Genomic DNA, 19,059 nt, shown 5'->3' with positions numbered 1-19,059 from the left:
GAATTTGTTAGTCTCAGATCTGTCTACATCATTGTGAATTAAGGCAAATCATTTACGTATCTGTGCCTCGGTTTCTGCCTCTGTAACAATACTGCTCTCTTTGTTTTCCATTGTTCTGAGTATAATATAAACATAACTGTGGAAGTTCATTGAAAAACTAGTAATCATTATACAGACACAGGACTTACTAATGGTATCATACTCTCAGGACATAAAATGGACACAGAATTAACTATTCCATGTGGTTACCTATTCCATGCATGCAGACTTTTTAGTGTATGCATAACGTGATGCTAGACCATTTTGGGGTGTGCATGCTGAGATGGGTGGGAAAGGTAGTTGTCATCTTTAAGAAGCTCACCATTGTGTACAGAACAAATAAGTACAAAAGAGGCTAAAATTTGGTAAGAAAAGATGCAAGGAAGCTGTGGTGGAGAGAATCATAGAAGAAAGACACACACAAACACACATGCACACACTCTTGAGTTTTAAAAAGAGAAAATGGTTTTACATCAATGGATCATCAGAGTACTTTGAGAGCCTTTTTCTTCCAGTCTTTTATAATTCTGATCATATTTTAAATTGATAGTGCTAAGGCAAGGAGACTTTATACCTGATTTAATGTAAACTAAACATAATCACAATCAAGATAGTATGATAGAACTATATATTGGTAACCAGAGTAAAATCTGAATTATTTAAAATTCAGTATTGTAGTCTGTTCTTTCTGAAAAGAATTGATCTTTTCATGTGGGCCTCTTATGTTTCAATTTTTTGAAGTTGCTAATGCATGATATTCCATCAATTAATATTTGATTTTAAAAAAGTGCATTTTAACATTAACTGTTACAGAAAAATTATATAAATTTGATGAAGAAAACTTACCATGCTAAATTCAAAAGTTTCAAGGTAAATCCAACTTTCCTACGACTGAAACATCCTGTTCTTGCCCCTCTTGCATTCAGATCTTTATATTTTACATTTCAAATTGGACACTCCATTTAGTGTACGTTAAAACAGTTTCAATATAAAAGGTAAGCTTAGTAATTCTTTTAGGAAGCTAGACAAATCTTATTATTTCTGCTGGACTTAAATTTGTCTCTAGTAAATAGTGTCAGTACTGGGACACATACACTGGATTTTCCAAAATGATATTTCTACTAAATATTTGGCTTAGTTGTATAGCTTGATTTGAGGATCTTATGTAATTACTACATAAATAAGGCAAATTTTCCTTCACATGTGCTGTAATAGCAAAAGTATTAAAGTCAAGTCGAATTATGAGGTTTTGTTAAGGTGTTTTACGTAGCCTGGTATGTCTGGGTTTCTAGTCCTGAAGCTCTGGGCCATCCAGTTAAGTGTAAGTGATTACTTTCAAGGGCTTCTGGGTAGGACGCCATCAGGAACCCAATCATTGGCTGTTGAGCATCCTACAAACTCAAGAATGGTAGGACCCAGAGAAGTAGATTGCTGGGACTGAGTCTGAGTTGTTCCAAGATCCGTGCCGGAGAAGCCTCAAGTCCAAAGAACACCCCAGGTGGCTGAGTGCGGGATTAGGTTTATGGAGACTTACAGACCAGGCTGGAAGTGGCTCTGGTGTTGGCTGGATGGAGGGGGTAGGGCTTGGCCCTGAGGTGGAGAAGAAGCAAGGTATACAGCAAACAAAGAGCATTCTGTGGAGAAATCATCTGGCAGGCCCTCCAGGCCCGCTCTCATGCCCACAGCCGCCCATGAAGCTGGAGACCTTGATTCTGGCAAGCATATGGAACTGGCTGTCTGATAAGCAGCGTTCCCACCAAGCTGGGAGACCCTGACTGCCTGCTAGCTCATCTGCTGTGGGCCCGGCCCCTACATAGATTAATGTGGGATTCTCACCAATGAGATATTTGACCAATACAGTGATTTACTGGGCAAGTTCCATGCCAGATACTGCCCTAGGCAGTAATGACCTATCAGATCCCTATCCTGGAGGAATTTACATTTAAATTAGTGAAGTGAAAGTAAATAACAAAATAAATTATAGGACACTCTGAAGAAAATAAGCATGGCGATGGTTGGTAACAGCTATATTGCACATGAATCTCCACGAGTGATGTTGGATCAGTTTGGGGACTCTATCCCAGTGCTTCCTAAAATAGGATTTAGGGAATAGGGAGACCTTTCCTTTCCTGTTGGAATAAGTTTATTTCTGTACCCATTTAACAAGGTTAAACCATTTATTTTCCAGAACGTTTAACTTGTGAAAGTGAATCTCTAAAACGTGCATCGATACACATTTCAAAAGGAAGCTTATTTGAGTACTTTATTCAGATCATTAAACCCCACAACTGAAAAATTAAGTCGAGGGCCGGCCCAGTGGCTCAGGTGGTTAGAGCTCCACGCTCCTAACTCTGAAGGCTGCCGGTTCGATTCCTACATGGGCCAGTTCCCACATGACCACAAGGTTGTCAGTTCAATTCCTCAAGTCCCGCAAGCCATGGTGGGCTCCGCCCCCTGCAACTAAGATTGAGCACTGCACCTTGAGCTGAGCAGCCACTGAGCTCCCGGATGGCTCAGTTGGCTCAGTTGGTTGGAGCGCATCTTCTCAACCACAAGGTTGCAAGTTCGATTCCTCGACTCCCACAAGGGATGGTGGGCAGCACCCCCTGCAACTAAGATTGAGCACTGCACCTTGAGCTGAGCTGCCGCTGAGCTCCCGGATGGCTCAATTGATTGGAGCGCATCCTCTCAACCACAAGGTTGCCATTTCGACTCCTTGCGCCCCCTGCAACTAGTAATGGCAACTGGACCTGGAGCTGAGCTGCGCCCTCCACAACTAAGACTGAAAGGACAACAACCTAAAGCTGAATGGCACCCTCCACAACTAAGATTGAAAGGACAATAACTTGACTTGGAAAAAAGTCCTGGAAGTACACACTGTTCCCCAATAAAGTCCTATTCCCCTTCCCCAATAAAACCTTTTAAAAAAAAATGAAGTCGAAGTCAAGGACGTGAATATCCGTCTATTCCTTCACTAGTATCATCCTATTTTGATTACCACAGCTTCAGAGAATTATGTGATATTTGGGAGAGCAAGTCTTCCCTTATAATTTTTCTTTTAAAAATATTTTTATCTCACACATTATCTCTTTCAGGTTACTTTTAGACTCGTCTAGTTAAAATGGAATTGTGTTATATGCCAAACGAGATTCCTTTGGGAAGAATTGACATGTCTGAAATATTTAATCTCCCTACCCAGGCATATGGTATGTCTCAATTTTTCAAAAATTGTCTTTTGAACTTATATAAAATACTGTAGTTTTTAGTTTGTCCTCAATATTTTGTAATTCTTATTTCTTTGTGAATAGAATTGTTTTTCCTCAGTACATTTGAATTATTTGCTTATTTCTGGCACATAGAAAGCTAACTCACTTTGTATATTTATTTTGATTCAGCTGCCTTTCAGACTCTTATTTGTTCTAATGATTTTAGGTTGATTTTCTTGCATTCTGAGTGGTTAGAAACCTTATGAGAAATATTACACTAGCTTGTTGGGGATGAAACAAACAAAGAGATTCTACTATCATACATTTAGAACAAATAATTAGTATGTAAACACGAAGTGCAATTTCTACAGAGCAATGGTTCTTAGGCTTAGCTCTCATTGGAATCACCTAGAGAGCTATAGAAAACACTAATACCGGGCCATTCCCAAATACTCTGATTTAATTCTTGGGCATCAGGATACGGAAAACTCTGCAGGGATTCTAAAGTGTTGCCAAGCTTAGGAAACGTATCTATAGAGTGATCTAAAATAAAAATTTTGCCTTCATACGAAAACCTATTTCTTTCATTCCTAATTGTTAGCTTTGGCATTTGACTTTTCTAACTCTTAATTTTGAAGGAGAATATATATATTTTTAACATGTATTCATTCTTATTGAGTCTCAAAATCATTCTCTCACTTAGCCCACAAGCATTTTCTGAACAGTGTTATATGCAAGACATACTGTTCAGGGTACTAAGGATGTAACCATGAATACAACACATCACCACCTAACGTGCAGGGTTTTTTTCTCTGTTTAAAGGAAAAATTTACAGTCTTTGCCTTGGGTTGGATGTAGGGTTTGTGAGAGGGGAGACCAGGATGGAGCTTAAGCAACCTGAAGGATAGTGTTACCCGCCATTAACTGAGATGAAAAAGGTTCCAGAAGGAGAAGCTTTGAGAAGAGGAATAGGAGCTGAGCTTGGATCATGGAAAGCTTGAAATACCTGTGAAAGTCAAAAAAGGAAAGGTTAAGTAGACAGGTGAGTGTGAGTTCAAGTTTAGTTTCTTACCTGGTGAAAGAAATCAGTGATAATTAAAGCCATGAGGCTACATGAGCTCATCAAACGAGTCGGTGGAGATAGAAGACAAAAGGCATTCGAGGGATGAGCCCTAGGGTTAACCCAAGCTCCGAGACAGAATAATGCAAGCTAAGAAAAGAATTTGCAGCAGCAGGCAGCGATCAACTGTATCAAATTCTGCTGCTAGATCAAGTAAGATGGGGACGAAGAACTGACCACTGGACTTGGCAAACTTTCTATTCCAGAATCATCTCGCTAACTGCCCCTCTGCCCTGCTTCTCAGTATGAGGAAGAGAAACACAGTGTCCTTCTGTTTAGGGGATTGTAAGACCCACATACAAGTTCCCTAAGTCTAGGAATGTTACTTCCTTTTCCTGTGCCTTTTCTCCCTGAAAAATCTCTTTGCCCGTTTTGTTTGCCTTCTTTTATGAGTAAGAGCCACTGATTTATACGAATCAGTTATTTTCAAGTTGATACTGCTTCAGAGGAAAAACAATATCATGTAACAGAAATGTAAGTAGAATTTAAAATTGTTCTATTCTAATTCCTTCGAAAATCACCACAGACACCACCACAACAAGGGGTTGGGGGGAAGGGCAGGACTGTAGCAGGATAACCACGGTTAGGGAGGAATTAAGGAGCCACTTAGAATTGTCTGCATCTATGGTTCTCAATTACTGCTTCTGTTTGAGACTCACGTTCCCATGATTGCTCCTACTAGGACATAAGATCAACAGAAAGGAAAGTGCTCAGAAATAGCGTCTTACCTGTTTAGATTGTCCCTTTCTCAGCTGAAATATTGAAATTAGGCCTGGAATGAGATGAGCTCTGATTTCCCTTTCAATGGAAAGAAACTATGATGCCATCATGGGATGTCCCATGGCCTGAGTACTCCTTACTTTTAAAATTTCAGAATCTGCTCAAAGATTTCTGTTTGTGATGCTGGCCATCACTTTGCCTTTTTCTCTTAGATTTTAAAACAGAGGCTAGTAGGTTAAATCTTAAATAAGATTCATACCAGTTTCTTTCATGGCCCTAAGTTTTTTCTGAGCAACCTAAATGAAGTGTGTTCCCCTATGAATAGAACTGCATTCACTTATTTGCCAGGCATGGGGTTTACTACCTACTAGGTGCCTGGTACAATGATACTGTTAAATAAGGCAGTTCTGACTCTCAGTCAATGGAGGAGATGAAGAGATGACCAAAAGAAGCTTCCAGGAGGGTGTAACAAAGAGTGTGTCACAGAGAAGGTAAAACCATGAGGTGAGAACAGTGATAAGAAATTTTCTGGATCATCTAAAAAACGACAGGCATTCCAGGCGAAGACAATGCACATAGGTCTGAGGGGAAATGGTACCTGTAGGGGGAATTATAAACACTTACTGTATTTGGTCACAGAATGTATTGGGGAGCAGCAATAAACGAGCAGGAGATTTAGGCAGGAGTCAGAATATGGAGGACATCATACATTCAACTAGAGAATTCAGGGTTTTATTTATTTCTTCCTCTAGGGCAGTGGAGGTAAGAGAAGGCTTTCTCCCTGGGGTGACTGAGGGTCAGTGGTATTTCTACCTTCAGAATCTCCAAAGGCTGTATGTATAGCCTGGACATTTTGAACACGTTTCTTTGGGTATTCTAACATAACCCCACCTTCCTTACTCACGCAGGCTTCCTTCTACAAAGACATAACCTTCAAAGGCGGTGGAATGAGTCTGTTCCTCAAGTGTTCTGTGCCTGAGAACCACTGTGGGAGATAAGAGGAAGCCATGGGAACATGACAGGCAAGAAAATGTCGTGATTCCATCTAACAGTTTCTCCTCTCTCTTCATTTCACTGCTGTTTTACCGGTAAAATTGAGATGTAGACTTCATTCCAAATTAACAGGACGTGGTCTGTTCACATATGGGCCTGGAGAGATAGTGGCACAGTTTCTGCCCCATCACTTCCCAGAATGCATAGCTGGGGTAGTCAAAAAGCTCTTTACAGTCTGGTAATCAATCCATTTGCTTCATCTAAAAAGTTCATTTATGTTTTTTAAATGATTTGCAGAAATCTTTTTCAATATTCCCTTGAGGTCTCATATTTTCTCCTCAAAGAGTGACAAAAAGGGAGAAAATATGCAAACATACAAGTATATGCAATATTCACAACTGGACTTAAATATCAAGAAAGGAAAATTTTCATTTTATGAAGAAATGTATTACATAATTTCGTGAGTAGCACGTTATGCTAATAATTTGATGTATACAAGTTAATCAAAAGACTTCTCAAAAAATTATCTTTTCTTTAGGAAAGCTCCCAAGTTCTTTAGAACCACATACATTTGTTTTTAAATGATAGAAATAATGAAAATATAGACTTAGGACTTGAGTTGGGCTGGATCCTCTTCCTCTGGCATGGAGACTAGGTGTCTGGAGAATAACTCACTCTTAATGCCAAAAGTGGTCAAATAGTAAAGTAATGCTGTTATTTGGTAATTTAATTATTGATTATATTCTGGTTTTGAATTCAAAGTATTAGGAAGTGAATGGAGCTTCTCCAGAGTGGCTTACTGACCTCTGCTGTGTAGTGAGAATCATTTCTTGGAGCAGTGTTTAAGGATACCATGCAACACATGCTCTGAGAGAAGTGACACCTCCTCTCCTGCAGAGAGCTGAAGAAAGCCTGTGGGAGACAGACGCCACCTGGCTATTGATTGAGTTATTAGTAAACAAAAGCCATTTCTAAATAGAGGTCAATTCTCCCCAAACAAGCTGAAGCTGTGCCCACAGGTAAGACAGCACCATCTAGTGGGAGGAGAGTCACACAGAAATGGACGCCCATTGGGTTGTTTTCCAATCCTGTACTTTGAACTCTTCTCTAAGACTTAGGTGTACAGTTGAATACAAGGGTCTCATTTCATAACACATTTAACCAGATGTCTCTGCCTGAGCCTCCACACTGTGTTTTGGAGTGGTTTGCCACCTAATAATTATAATGATGGCCGATATTTATTGTGTGTGTGTGTGTGTGTGTGTGTGTGTGTGTGTGTGCGCGCGCGCGGACACAGGTGCTTACATGTAGAATCACTGTCCTCCTATTCCCATGCAGAAATGAGACACGTCATGCCGTGTCTTCCCACGATAGAGTAGCTCAAGTGGCCCAGAGCAGAGCCATCTCAGCTGCCCCTGTGCCTGAAGAGTTGGACTGTGATGGCTGCTCTGCTCAATGATAACAGCAATTCAACAAGAAGCCAAACCAGAGGCGTACCAAGCACTGCACCCGAGAACCAGGGGTTCCATACACCTCGGGACTTCACGTGTTACCTTAGCGTGATGTGTTTGTTCTGTGAACAGGCTGTGCACATTCTTCCCTCTGTGTCGTGTCCAACTGTCTTCTGTTTCACATGCCCTCCTTGCCACTCCCCATTTCTGTCAGAGTCCTTCTGCCCTGTAAGACTTTGCTCAAACCTTCCATCTCCATCAATGAAGTTTCTATAATCCTGGCAGAATGCATCTCTTTTTCTCCTTTATTTTCCAAGTGTATATTTTCTCTTTGCCTTGTACTGTAATTATTCACGTACATTTCTTGCACCAGGTTTTTATTTGTAACCTCTGAGGACTTGGGGTGCGACCATGGGATTTGCACACTGAGGGCATTCGGTAAATGTGAAGTGACTGGAGGCCTGTGGACCCAAACAACAGCAAGAGACACCTGCCTCAGCGTATGTTTAATGTTCTCACTTAAACAAAATGTCTGAATAGAAATTTCACAATACATGGAAAGACAAGCTGGGAGTCTTAAGGCGAATGCACAGTGCATTCTATAACATAATAGATTTGGTTTTAATAAAGGCCTAGTGAATAATTTAATTAGTGTGATTTGCCATAATTAACTCAGCTCTCAGGAGGTGAATGAGGGAGTTATAGATTTGCAAACGCCTTGGTACCAGGCAGGTTGCAAACAAGTTCTGAGTTAATTTTTAACTTTCATTTGGCTATGATTAGATATCTATTAAGTCGTCAGGCAGAGATTAAATAGAAGGAAAAATATAGAAAAGACATTCAGGATACTTCAGAGAATATTTATAGAGTTTATTTTACAAAGAAGTGAGTTAGTAATAAAGAATTCAGAGAACAAATGTAACTATTATAACCTCTACAGTTAGTATATAGCACTGTAGAAATTTAACAGTAGATATCTATTTAAAAAATATATTTAAGATCCTTATTCTTCAATCCTAATAAGATATTTTTTTATCTAAGATTTTTCCCAATTAAACTTTGAAGTTACCAAGGGGACACATGTTAATATGAAATCAATATATTTAAATATAATTGGTAAAATAAATATGACTCACATTTTTATATATTAGATAACATTTACTATTAATACTGTTACTGGATTTTTACCTTTGCATATAAAATATCATGCAAATAAATTGTGTTATCATATAGCTATATTAATTAAAAAATCAAAACTGAATATTTCAGACAGGAAATAGGAGAAATAAGACTTCATAAAGTTCACAGATGGCAATGATTCAGCTGCCTGAATATCTATGAGAGGAAGGAAGTGGGCTATGAGACATAAATGTCTAACCATGAATACATAGGTTTCACTGAGAAAGAAAAGGGGGATACACTGAATGAAATCACTGCAGTTCATGGCAATCTCTCTCGAGCTCAGATACTAGAAGGGCATATACAAAAGATGGCAAAGGTCCCTATAATATGGATAAATATAAAGACTAGTGATAATAGTGTTAGGAAAGCTAAAGCCTCAAATTAACTGAGCTTGCATGAATGAATGAATGAATGAATGAATGAATGAATGAACAAGTAAGTGCTAAAAATAGAGAACTTTTCAAAGGTCTAGAAAAAGAAGTAGAACGAGGAAAGAGGGGTATGTTCACAGTTTAGTTGAATTGCAAACAGTGTCTAAGTCTCTACTTCCTAGAGATTGAAAAACATGCATTTCTGGTCACAGAAATACTGCTGGTAACATTTGAGCAAGGTAGAGAGCAAAAGAGACATCAGGAGACTTTGGATGGGTAAATGATGTCATGCTTTTTTTTTCAACTGATACATAACATAAGCAGGTAGTTTGTGAGCAGTTAGGACAAAAATAGATAATCCAGTATGGATTGTGAATAACTTTTATCATTTGAACCTTATTTTACTATTCATGTATCCTTTTATTCATTCGCTATTTTAAAAGTAATTTTAATGTTCAAGGTACTATGCTGGGTATTTTTATTTCCCCAAGGGACACTAGTCTACTAAATAGAGATCATGATTTCTACAATGCCTTGGACAGAAACTCTCCTAGCAGCCCTGGGGATAAGATAAAGAAACATGGCTAAAGAAAAGTTCATGGGTTTAAGACTGAATAACCAGACCCAAAGAAAATCTTAGCTACTTTTACAACTACAATCTTATGAAGCGAAGATATATCAGCCTACTTGATTCTGCCAAATTAAGACTAGGGAAAGATAAATTCCTTAGGATCTTGTTTGCACTGTATGACTTGCAACTACTAACTGGTCTTCTGAAAGACTCTTGAGGACCAATCTGCTCAAGCCATAATCTGTCCAGGTGGGTTGGTTCAAACCTACTGGGAGAGGTGAGCATGCATAACTGCTGGAGTAAGTGAAGACCCTGGATGCCAGTTCCTCATGATATTCAGCTCTCCTTGCTCACACCAAGAATATCCCAGAAATAAAGGAGAGGCCATTCAAGGAGGTATCACATGGCTTCTGACCTGAGTATTGTCCCAGAGGCAGCCTCTGCAGCCATCCACAAAAGAGACAATCTGGGAATGTGAGTGAAGTGCGATGGTCTGAAGAAAAGTGCTACCACTCACCACGTAAGAATCATGGCAATCGTTTGTATTGGTGACAAGGATTTAATCACACCCCATCGTACTGCAGTTTTTCTTAGACAAAAACATCATAACCGCAAATCAATATTTGCTACTAATTTCTAATTGTCTAAGTTACCCATAGTAAGACATCTCCATCATACTCTTGTTCTCTTCTGTATTCTTTTTCTTGTAATTTATCAAAGAAATCAATAATGTGTAATGTGCCTGCCTCTGAGTTTCCTCAAGAGTTCCCACCATCCCCTACAAATATCACAGGTACACTGTGCTTTTAGGATATTATGTGAATTCCCTTTAGCTTCCCTTTCCCACCTTGTTTACTGGCCCAGAGCTACTGTGGGTGTGCTGGTTTCACTACTTGTTCAGCTGGGTTTTAATCTTTATCTATCTTCCTTTTCCCTTTCCCAACCTACTCTCCTTCCTCTATGTGCTGACAGCACATACCCACTGCCCCACTCCCATCGTTTACTGCCCTTAAGTGCGTCTCATATCCTCCAACTCTTAAAATGCAAGCAATAGCGTTTTCGTGTCATAAGGCCATGTAATCAAGGCCTCCATGTCCTGTGTTTATTGTTGTTAGTAGTGACTTTTGAAATGGTGGGTTGGCTCTTCTTGCGTCCTAGCCATTCCTATACTAAATTTTTTCCCTGCTGTCTACATGTATCTGAGATATTCCAGAACAAACTCCTTTATGCTGTACTCTTTATTATGTGTCTTGCCAAATGAATTTGCTGGAATATCTTTAAAAAAATGAATTTCTTCTTCATCCCTTCAATGGTATAAGGTTGCCCAGATTGCCATTAGTATACACATGTCCATTTCTCATCTCCTGGCGGACTGACTTCATGGCTTATGGAGTTGTCTTAACCAGATTTCTATCAAAAACAGAGGCAATTGGGGATATTTTACAGTGTCTCTATATGATAAGATTATTTTATAATGGAGAAGGAGCAAGTTGCCTGAATGTTTAATAAGATCCCTGGGACTATCTTTTACTACATTATACATTACATATTATATATTGTATAATATGACATATTGCAAATAAAGGAGCTTTGGGGAATTAAAGCTGTGACTATGAAGTTTAGATTAAAAGTTTCTATGATTAAAGTGTTTTCTCAGCTTTTTAAAGCATATCAATTCATATGCAGGATCCTGACAGAATATTTAAAGGAAGGTTCGAAATTTAGAAACCAAACTTGAAAGACATTTTTGAAATTCCACTGCGATACCTTTATAGTAATAACTTCTATAGTTTTAATCAGGATTTTGGGAAGTCCCTGCCAATTTTTCTTCCTCTGTAGTAATTACTGTAAGTTGCTCATGTTCATTTCCCCTCTGTCAGTACTGCGCGTAAGTATCCCTTTAAATTTATTCTTCCGTTATTCTCTTTGATGACTCTCTGAGAGTGGTGCCCAGCGCTCTCAGTAAAACATGACCAATTCCAAGTTTGCTTTCCTCTGGAGGGATCTTCTGTGTAAGTAGACTTTGCAGAATTCGAGGGTGGGAGGGAAAAGTGGCTGGAGCAACCTGGCACTCTATTGCTTTCTAATGATCAAAAAAGGCCTCCTCTGGTCAAATGTATTTAGTCCTGAAATCACCGAGGACCTTAGGTTCCCATGCATCTTAATATAGTGAATTGTTCCTTAGGAGGTTAACAAGTGGGGTGTCTCTTGGATACTGGTAGCTGCATTAGCCCAAAGATCTTATTTTCTCTTTGTGTGTGTGTTAAATATTAGGCTCCTTGACTTCCAGTATTCTTTTTTAAATCTCATTTGTTGGATTTGCTATCTTATTTCTCTAGTCTATAATTTTGGTAATATTTGTTTACTTTAAACTTTTGAAACGTATTTTTTAACTCTGCTGGAGTTGAAAGCAGGGGAACGGCAGCAATGGACTTGGCCCTGGCAGGTCAAAAGCCCCCACTGTCGATGGTTGGGCCTGATAGCCCCATGGGGGGCCGGTTTGACTCATGATTTGCAAGTGATGCCAGGGGTGGTGGCCGAGTGGCCACCGCAAGTGACTGTAGTATACAGAGGTCCCGTTACCGGGATGATTTTGCGGGGAAACTATGTGCTCTCACTATGGCCTATTATGGGGTCCCCTGTTCTGTTACATGTTATACAAAATGAAAACACATGCATCTTTTATAATCACATGGTTCTAGATTCCAGAACATATCCCACAATTATTAAAATTCTTAGAATGTGGAAGGATAGGGAAAGACTGTGACCTCATAAATCTCCATTCATCTAAGCTCCAGTGACCATATCAGCATCATCTGGTTTGAAAAATAAGAGTATATCCTCCCCATCCTAATGTGGTTTCCTGAATCTAATCTAGTGTGTCCAAATAAATATGTCACCTTTGTAGGAGCAAATGGATGCATCAGAGAGTTTGTTCCAATTCAATCATGTCTTTATATTCATGTATGTCTATACATTTATGCACATGCATGTGTATATCTTTAAAATGCTGTTAATGCATGCTTATTTGTGTATATATATATATATATATATATATATATATATATATATATATATATCTCCTCTGTCCTGAATTGTAACTGTGGATAATTTAAACACTAGAAATTAGAAATTATGAGGGAAGTTATGATAAAGCCTAATTCTTTAGTAATCTGATCGGGAAAGATTATGTCCCATGGCTCATGTTTCTAGGGACAGCTAGCCTAATGGAAGATAGGAGCATATGATCAAACTAATCTATTACTCAGTGTTAGTTTTTAGGGTTGTTGTAACAAAATACCACAGAGTGCCTTAAGTAGCATAAAAGTGTTAGTTCACCCCCCTGGAGGCTAGAAGTCCAAGATTCAAGTGTGAGCAGGATTGGTTTCTTCTAAGGGCTAAGAATGAGAATCTGTTCCATGCCTCTCCCCTAACTTGTAATCATTTTCTGGCAGTTTTTGGTTCCTTGGCTTGTAGAAGCATCGTCCCAATCTCTGCCTTCATCTTTGGATGGCATTCTCCCATGTGCTTCTCTCTGTGTCCAAATTTCCCGTTTTATAAGTGTATCAGTCCTATTGGACAAGGCCCCCTCTAATAACCAAACATTAACTAATTTCATCTGCAATGACCCTATTTCCATATACGAGTGAGGTCACATTCTGAGGTAATGGGGATTAGGACTTCAACATATGAATTTTGGGGAGAGGGCATCATTCAACTCATAACACTGCTATAGGTTTTCATGTCTTCAACTATTGTAAAATTATTACCCAAAGTGATTACACCAATTCACTCCCACCAGCAGTGTATGGGTGTTTCTGTTGCTTCACATCCTTGCTAACATTTGGTATTGTCCTTTATTTTTGTCAATAAGATGGCAGTAAAATTATAATTAATTTTCATTTCCTTGATTATTATGGAGGTTGAGTGTTTTTGATATTTAGTGACTGTTCCTGTTTCTAGTTCTATCAATTGCTTTTGAATTTATTTTGCCAGTTTTTGTATTGTATCCATGAAAAATATATTTATTGAGTGCCTATTATGTACAAGTTAGGTATTTGGGGTATGGTCAGAAAAAATTTCCAACCAGATGTGGCTTATGTTCTAGAAAGGATGAAACACAAAAACAATATAAGTAAAATAAGTAGATAGCATTGTTAGAAGGTGATAAGGGCTGTGAAGAAAACTGAAGCAGTGAAGGGGGTAAGGGGTGTCTTCATGGTGACTTGCAAATTTAAATCTCATGGCCAGGGTAGGTCACATTGAGAAGGTAGTATTTGCACAAAGACTTGAAAGAGTTGAGTGAGCCAGCCATGTGCCTATCTGGCAGAAGGTTCTCCATGAGAAGGCTAAGAAGAGCAGCTACCTGAGCGGGGAGAGGGAAATAGGAGGTTAGGTCTCAGAGGTGCGGGGCAGAGGAGGCAGGCCTCACAGGCAGATGTAAGGATTCTGGCTTTTATACCTCAAGTGAAAAATTACGGGATAATTTAAAGCAAAGTGCTTTTCAAAGGATTATTCTAGGTACTAAGTTGAAAATAATAGCAAAATTAAAAATTAGTAACAATCAAGTGTATGGTGCTATGTTCCATGCACCGAACCAGGCACTTCACATATATTTTAACTCATTTCACATATTCCAGCGGAGGCAAGAATGGAAGCTGGGACATCTGCTCTGGTTATTAGTTCTTTTCTTACTGATTTATAGGAGTTCCTTATTTATCAGGCACCTTATCTTTTGGTGATTACACGTGGTCACAAATATCGTCTCCCAATTCTGTGGGTTGTTTTACTATTTAAGTGATGCCTTTTTCTATTATACATATATGTTATATATATTATATAATCATATATATATAATTTCTTTGTACATGTGTTCTCTCAATTTGTTGTGCTTTTCTCCTGTTGGCTTTTTAGCAAATACCCTTTAAACTCCAGTCACTCCCAATTTGGGGTTACTTCCTCTTCCCTGCTACCAATACGCTTGGCACAAACGTCTTGCAGAAGACTACTTACCCAATTACTTATTAATGCATGTCTTCCTCATTGTTGTCAAATCCAGGATGGGAGATCCTGTCTGACAGACTATGTCCCAGTAACTAAGACATCATGGGTGCTTAACGAGTGTAGACATAAGTGGGAAAAGCGGTCTGGTCTGCCATTGCTTCACCTGGGAGAAGGAGAAAATGGATCATGTACTTCGGGGAGTGATCAGGGGAAGCAACGTAACGGCACACTACCTCCTGCTTTGGCTCATGAGACCCAGAATACTGATACCGTTGTGGGATGAAGTAACCTTTGCAGCTAGGAGATCATTTACACGATCGCTCCAGCCATCACTCTTATCTTACTACAGACTAGGGGCACACCGAGGAAGGCAGGCTGAGGAATGCGCCAAAGGCTAAGGACAGTGCCGGTTCCTAGAACGACTGCGTCGGAATTTTTGGTAGTTTGGAAAACTCTCAACCTTTGGGCCATCGGTGAACACTGGGAGGGTCAGGCATCGACGCGTAAAACACCCAACACTAGCCCCTTCCGCCAAGTGTCCGGCTTGGAGGCAGGTGTACTCTCTGCGCATGCGTCCAGTTTCCCTTTAGTTACGGCCGGGGCCCAGCCTGTGCCCCGCGGAGATCCTCCGGGGGAGGAGCCACTCCGGGGGAGGAGCCACGCTGTTTCCACGGTGACTGACAGGCAGCGTCGGCGGTGGATTGAGCGGGTCTGAGCGAGGTTCCCAGAGGGCTGCGCGTGCCGGGCTAGTCGGCGCTGTCATGGCGGGCGTGCTAAAGAAGGTGAGGCGAGTGGAGGTCACTCACTGGTGGGGTTTAGACCGTGGCGGTCCAGGCAGCTCGACAGGCTCGGTCCTGCGGGTGGTGGCCGGAACTAGCGCGGGCGTGGCGGTGCTTTGACACTCGTTTTGCTCTGCGTGCAGGGCGGATTCAGTTTGGTGGCTCCGCTCGGGGAGGCAGAAAGCAAGCTCCGCGCGAACGGCGTGCAGAAGGGTGGCTGGTTTTAGCGAGGGCCTGGGCGGCGGGGCTTTTCCTGAGCGAGGCGCACGCGCCGGCCGGCAGACGGCGTTCATCGTGTTTTGTTTTCCCGCAGACCACGGGCCTGGTGGGATTGGCCGTGTGTGACAGCCCGCACGAGGTAAGGCCCTCTTTGCCGTCGTCGTTCCCTAAGTTCCGGGGGGCACTGCGAGCGTGCTTCCCTGTGTGGTACGAGCCTGACGGGCTATGGCTACTTCGGCGCCTACAGTTCCAGTGGAGCTGAGCTCCGGAGACGGGAACGATGCCTTGTTTTGGGGGGGTCATGACCTCTGTCTTCAGCCATTTTGTTGGTGTTGACTCTTTCCGTGGCATCATTGTCGTGGCTTTACTCGCTGGTCCTCGTGAGTGTCCTCCTACAGCCACGTCTGCATTCCCCCCGACCCCGGCCCCCCGTCTCCGCCCCCGGCCCCCCGTCTCCGCCCCCGGCCCCCGGTCCCCGGTTCCACACCCGTCGGCTTAGTGGAGACCCCGCCCGAGCAGTTGCCCCGTCTGCGGTCGGGTCCCCTTTCGGCCGGTCCCTCCCGGCAGTCCGCACGCGGGCTTCCACCCAAAGCGGCCCCGAAGGCCTCCCGTGACCCTCTCTCTGCAGTTGCCCCTCTGCTGCCGCCCTTCCTCGGGGGATGGTAAGTCAAAGGCGTTACCTGTGCTTAACCGCGTCCGGCTTTTTTATTCCCCTTGGCACATAACCCCAGTCGGGCTCCCCTGACTGCTCTTCTGTTTCAAGGTCACTGTAACGTGGGTGCTGCTAAGTCCAGTCCGCCTCTCCCTTCTCGCCTCTTCATCGACCCAGGAGCAGCATCTGGAACGTGTGGCGCTGTTTGCATCGAGCACGTGCTTTCCCAAGCTCCAGGACGTGGCCGGCTCCTGTCCTCCTCCTGCTCTTTGTGCCTTCTCCCTTCCTGGTTATTCCTCGCATTTCGGCTCCTAAATTTTGGAGTCCTGACACTTGGACCTTTGCTCGATTTATATTTGCTCCCTGGTGGGGTGTGGGCACAGCGTAACGGTTTTCAGAACGACCTTACACACTGATGTTCTGAGATTTCCTCTCCCTGCACGAGACTTTCGTGTATGTAACTGGTTAGTGGACGTCTCCACTGGGATGTCAGGCAGCCCAAACTTAACGTGTCCAAAACTGGGTTCCTGATCTCCATAAAACCCGCTCTTCTTTTAGGCTTGCTCATCTCAGTGAATGTTAGTTCCATTCTTCTAATCCATTTAGGTCAAAAACCTTGAAATCATCTAATTCCTTTCTTTCGCTCACACCCCACATTGGGTACTTCGGTAAATCCTCTGGGTTCTACCTTCAAAATATATCCCGATTTGGAATACTTCTCACCACCTCTTTTGTTGCTATCCTGTTTTCAGCCACCGTCATCGCTGCTCTGAATAATTTCATTTGCTTCCTAACTGCTCCTCCCGTCTTGTCACTGCCTCCGTTTGATCATTTTTCAACCAACTAACTCAGCCTGCTAAAATGTGATAATATCAGTCATGTCAGTCGTTTCCCCAAAACCCTCCGGTGGCTCTCCATGTTACTCTGAATAAAAGAGTCCTTACTATGGCCCTTCAGATCACTAGTCAACAAACTGTATTGTATTGATTTATCTTGTTTGAAGTCTCTCTCTATTTAGAATGTAGGTTTTCATGAAGGAAAAGATTTTTTATTCTTTTATTCACTGCTAGTATTATGACTACCACATGGTGTGTGCTCAGTAAATGTTTGTTGAGTGAATATCTTATACTCGTGAGTGCATAATGACTTGGGATGCATTATTGTCTAAAACTGAACGCATGGTTTTCCTTTCGAAATCTGTTTCTTCCACTGTGGACTCTATTTTTCTTGATGGTATCAGTTTTTCTATTCCGCAGGCTGGGAATTCAGACATCATGCTTGATACTTCTCTTGCTCTTACATCTTCATGTTCATTTCAGTGATGAGTTCTATTGACCCTGTTGTATAACAGCTCTCCAGTCTGACCTCTCTTTCCTTTCCCTACTGTTGTTTAGAGAATTTCAGCAACCTTGTTACTGGCCTTTCTGTCTGATTTCTCCATTTAACTCATTATTGCCAGTTAATTTTCTTGAAACACAGATCTAATGATACAACTTTCCTAAATCTTTTCATTGCCCACAGAATATAATCCAAATGCTTTAACGTGGCATGCCAACCCACTGGTAATCTGACTCAGGTTTTCTCCAGCCTTATCTCCTAACCATTTCCTATGTGTCCTATATTCTAGCCATGTGCTGTCCAATGAAAATATAAGTAATAAATGTAAGCCATGTTTGTAATTTTATATTTGCTAGGAGTCACTTTTTTTAATAAAGAAAAAGGTGAAAGCTAATAATTTATTTTATTTAACGTATCCAAAAATTATTTCAATATATAAACAGTATAAAAATTAATGATATTTTATAGTCTTTCTTTTGTACTAAATATTGAAAATCCCAGTCACTATTTACACTTATAGCACATCTAAGTTCAGACTAGCCACATTTCAAGTGCTCAATGGCCACATTTGGCTAGTGGCTCGTCTGTGTTTCCCCGAACATAAGACCTAGCCGGACAATCAGCGCTAATGTGTCGTTTGGAGCAAAAATTAATAGAAGACCCCATTTTATTTACTATAATATAATATATAATATAATACCAGGTCTTCTATTAATTTTTGCTCCAGGCGACGCATTAGCGCTGATTATCTGGCTAGGTCTTATGTTCGGGGAAACACGATATATTGAATAACACAGTTTAAGGAAAATAAAACTATATACTGATTACTTTATGTTCCCTGTATTTTCTGCCCTTTAATCCTATACATGTATTCTTTGTATAAATTGCCTTTTCCAACATCTTCAATTGTCCAAACCCTACCATCCCTCCAGGTCTATATCAGATGCTGTCTTTTCTATGACCCCTTCTCTGATATCTGCTGAAATGACTCTTTTCCCTATAATATAATAATGCTAACATTTATTGAAACTTAATGTGTGCCAGGTACTATTTATTGTCAGTTATATAACACTCTGTGAAGCAGATATTATTAATACCCCATTTTAGAAAGAGGCCTTTCTATTTTCTATTTACCCTTTGCTAAAATTTCTATTTACCCTTTGCTAAAATTAAGAAGAAAGGAGTCTAAAAAACCCCACACAATTTGGATTATATGTTCTCGGACAAGCTCTACATTAGTATAGTAAAATAGTCTCTATTATAGAAATCACACTCAGATACATAAATAATGTCTAATTATGCAGACTGCTTTTGTAAAATGATTTTTAGAAGCCCTCAAGTTTGGTTTGTTTATTCACATATAGTGAAAAAAAATATATATATATGTATATATATGTCAATAGGCACTAATACC

General features: G+C 40.8%; 1 protein-coding gene and 1 long non-coding RNA gene across 5 annotated transcripts in view; one reads left to right on the top strand and one right to left on the bottom strand.

Annotated features, from left to right (window-relative positions):
• Nucleotides 1-2,168: 2,168 nt before the first annotated feature.
• On the bottom strand, nt 2,169-16,482 carry LOC308493004. The gene is made up of 3 exons (XR_013992593.1): nt 16,336-16,482; nt 14,667-14,820; nt 2,169-4,251 (listed from the first exon to the last, which is right to left on the bottom strand). It is a non-coding gene; the product is annotated as an uncharacterized lncRNA (long non-coding RNA).
• The window catches only part of NDUFA5 (NADH:ubiquinone oxidoreductase subunit A5), a 19,075-nt gene continuing 14,728 nt past the window's right edge, over nt 14,713-19,059 (top strand). For 2 of the 4 annotated variants that reach the window (XR_013992591.1, XM_081038578.1), the window contains exons 1-2: nt 14,713-15,439; nt 15,750-15,794. Coding sequence is in view for 2 of the 4 variants with exons in the window: in XM_081038578.1 (XP_080894704.1) it covers nt 15,419-15,439; nt 15,750-15,794 (66 nt within the window). In the remaining 2 variants the exon portion in view is untranslated. The remainder of the gene's footprint in view (nt 15,440-15,749; nt 15,795-19,059) is intronic. The other 2 variants (XR_013992592.1, XM_081038579.1) reach the window with 1 other exon arrangement.

Source organism: Rhinolophus hipposideros, assembly GCF_964194185.1.
Source record: "Rhinolophus hipposideros genome assembly, chromosome: 25".
Lineage (NCBI taxonomy): Eukaryota > Metazoa > Chordata > Mammalia > Chiroptera > Rhinolophidae > Rhinolophus > Rhinolophus hipposideros.
The sequence above is the reverse complement of the archived record's forward strand: the minus strand, read 5'-3'. Positions and strand labels throughout refer to the sequence as shown.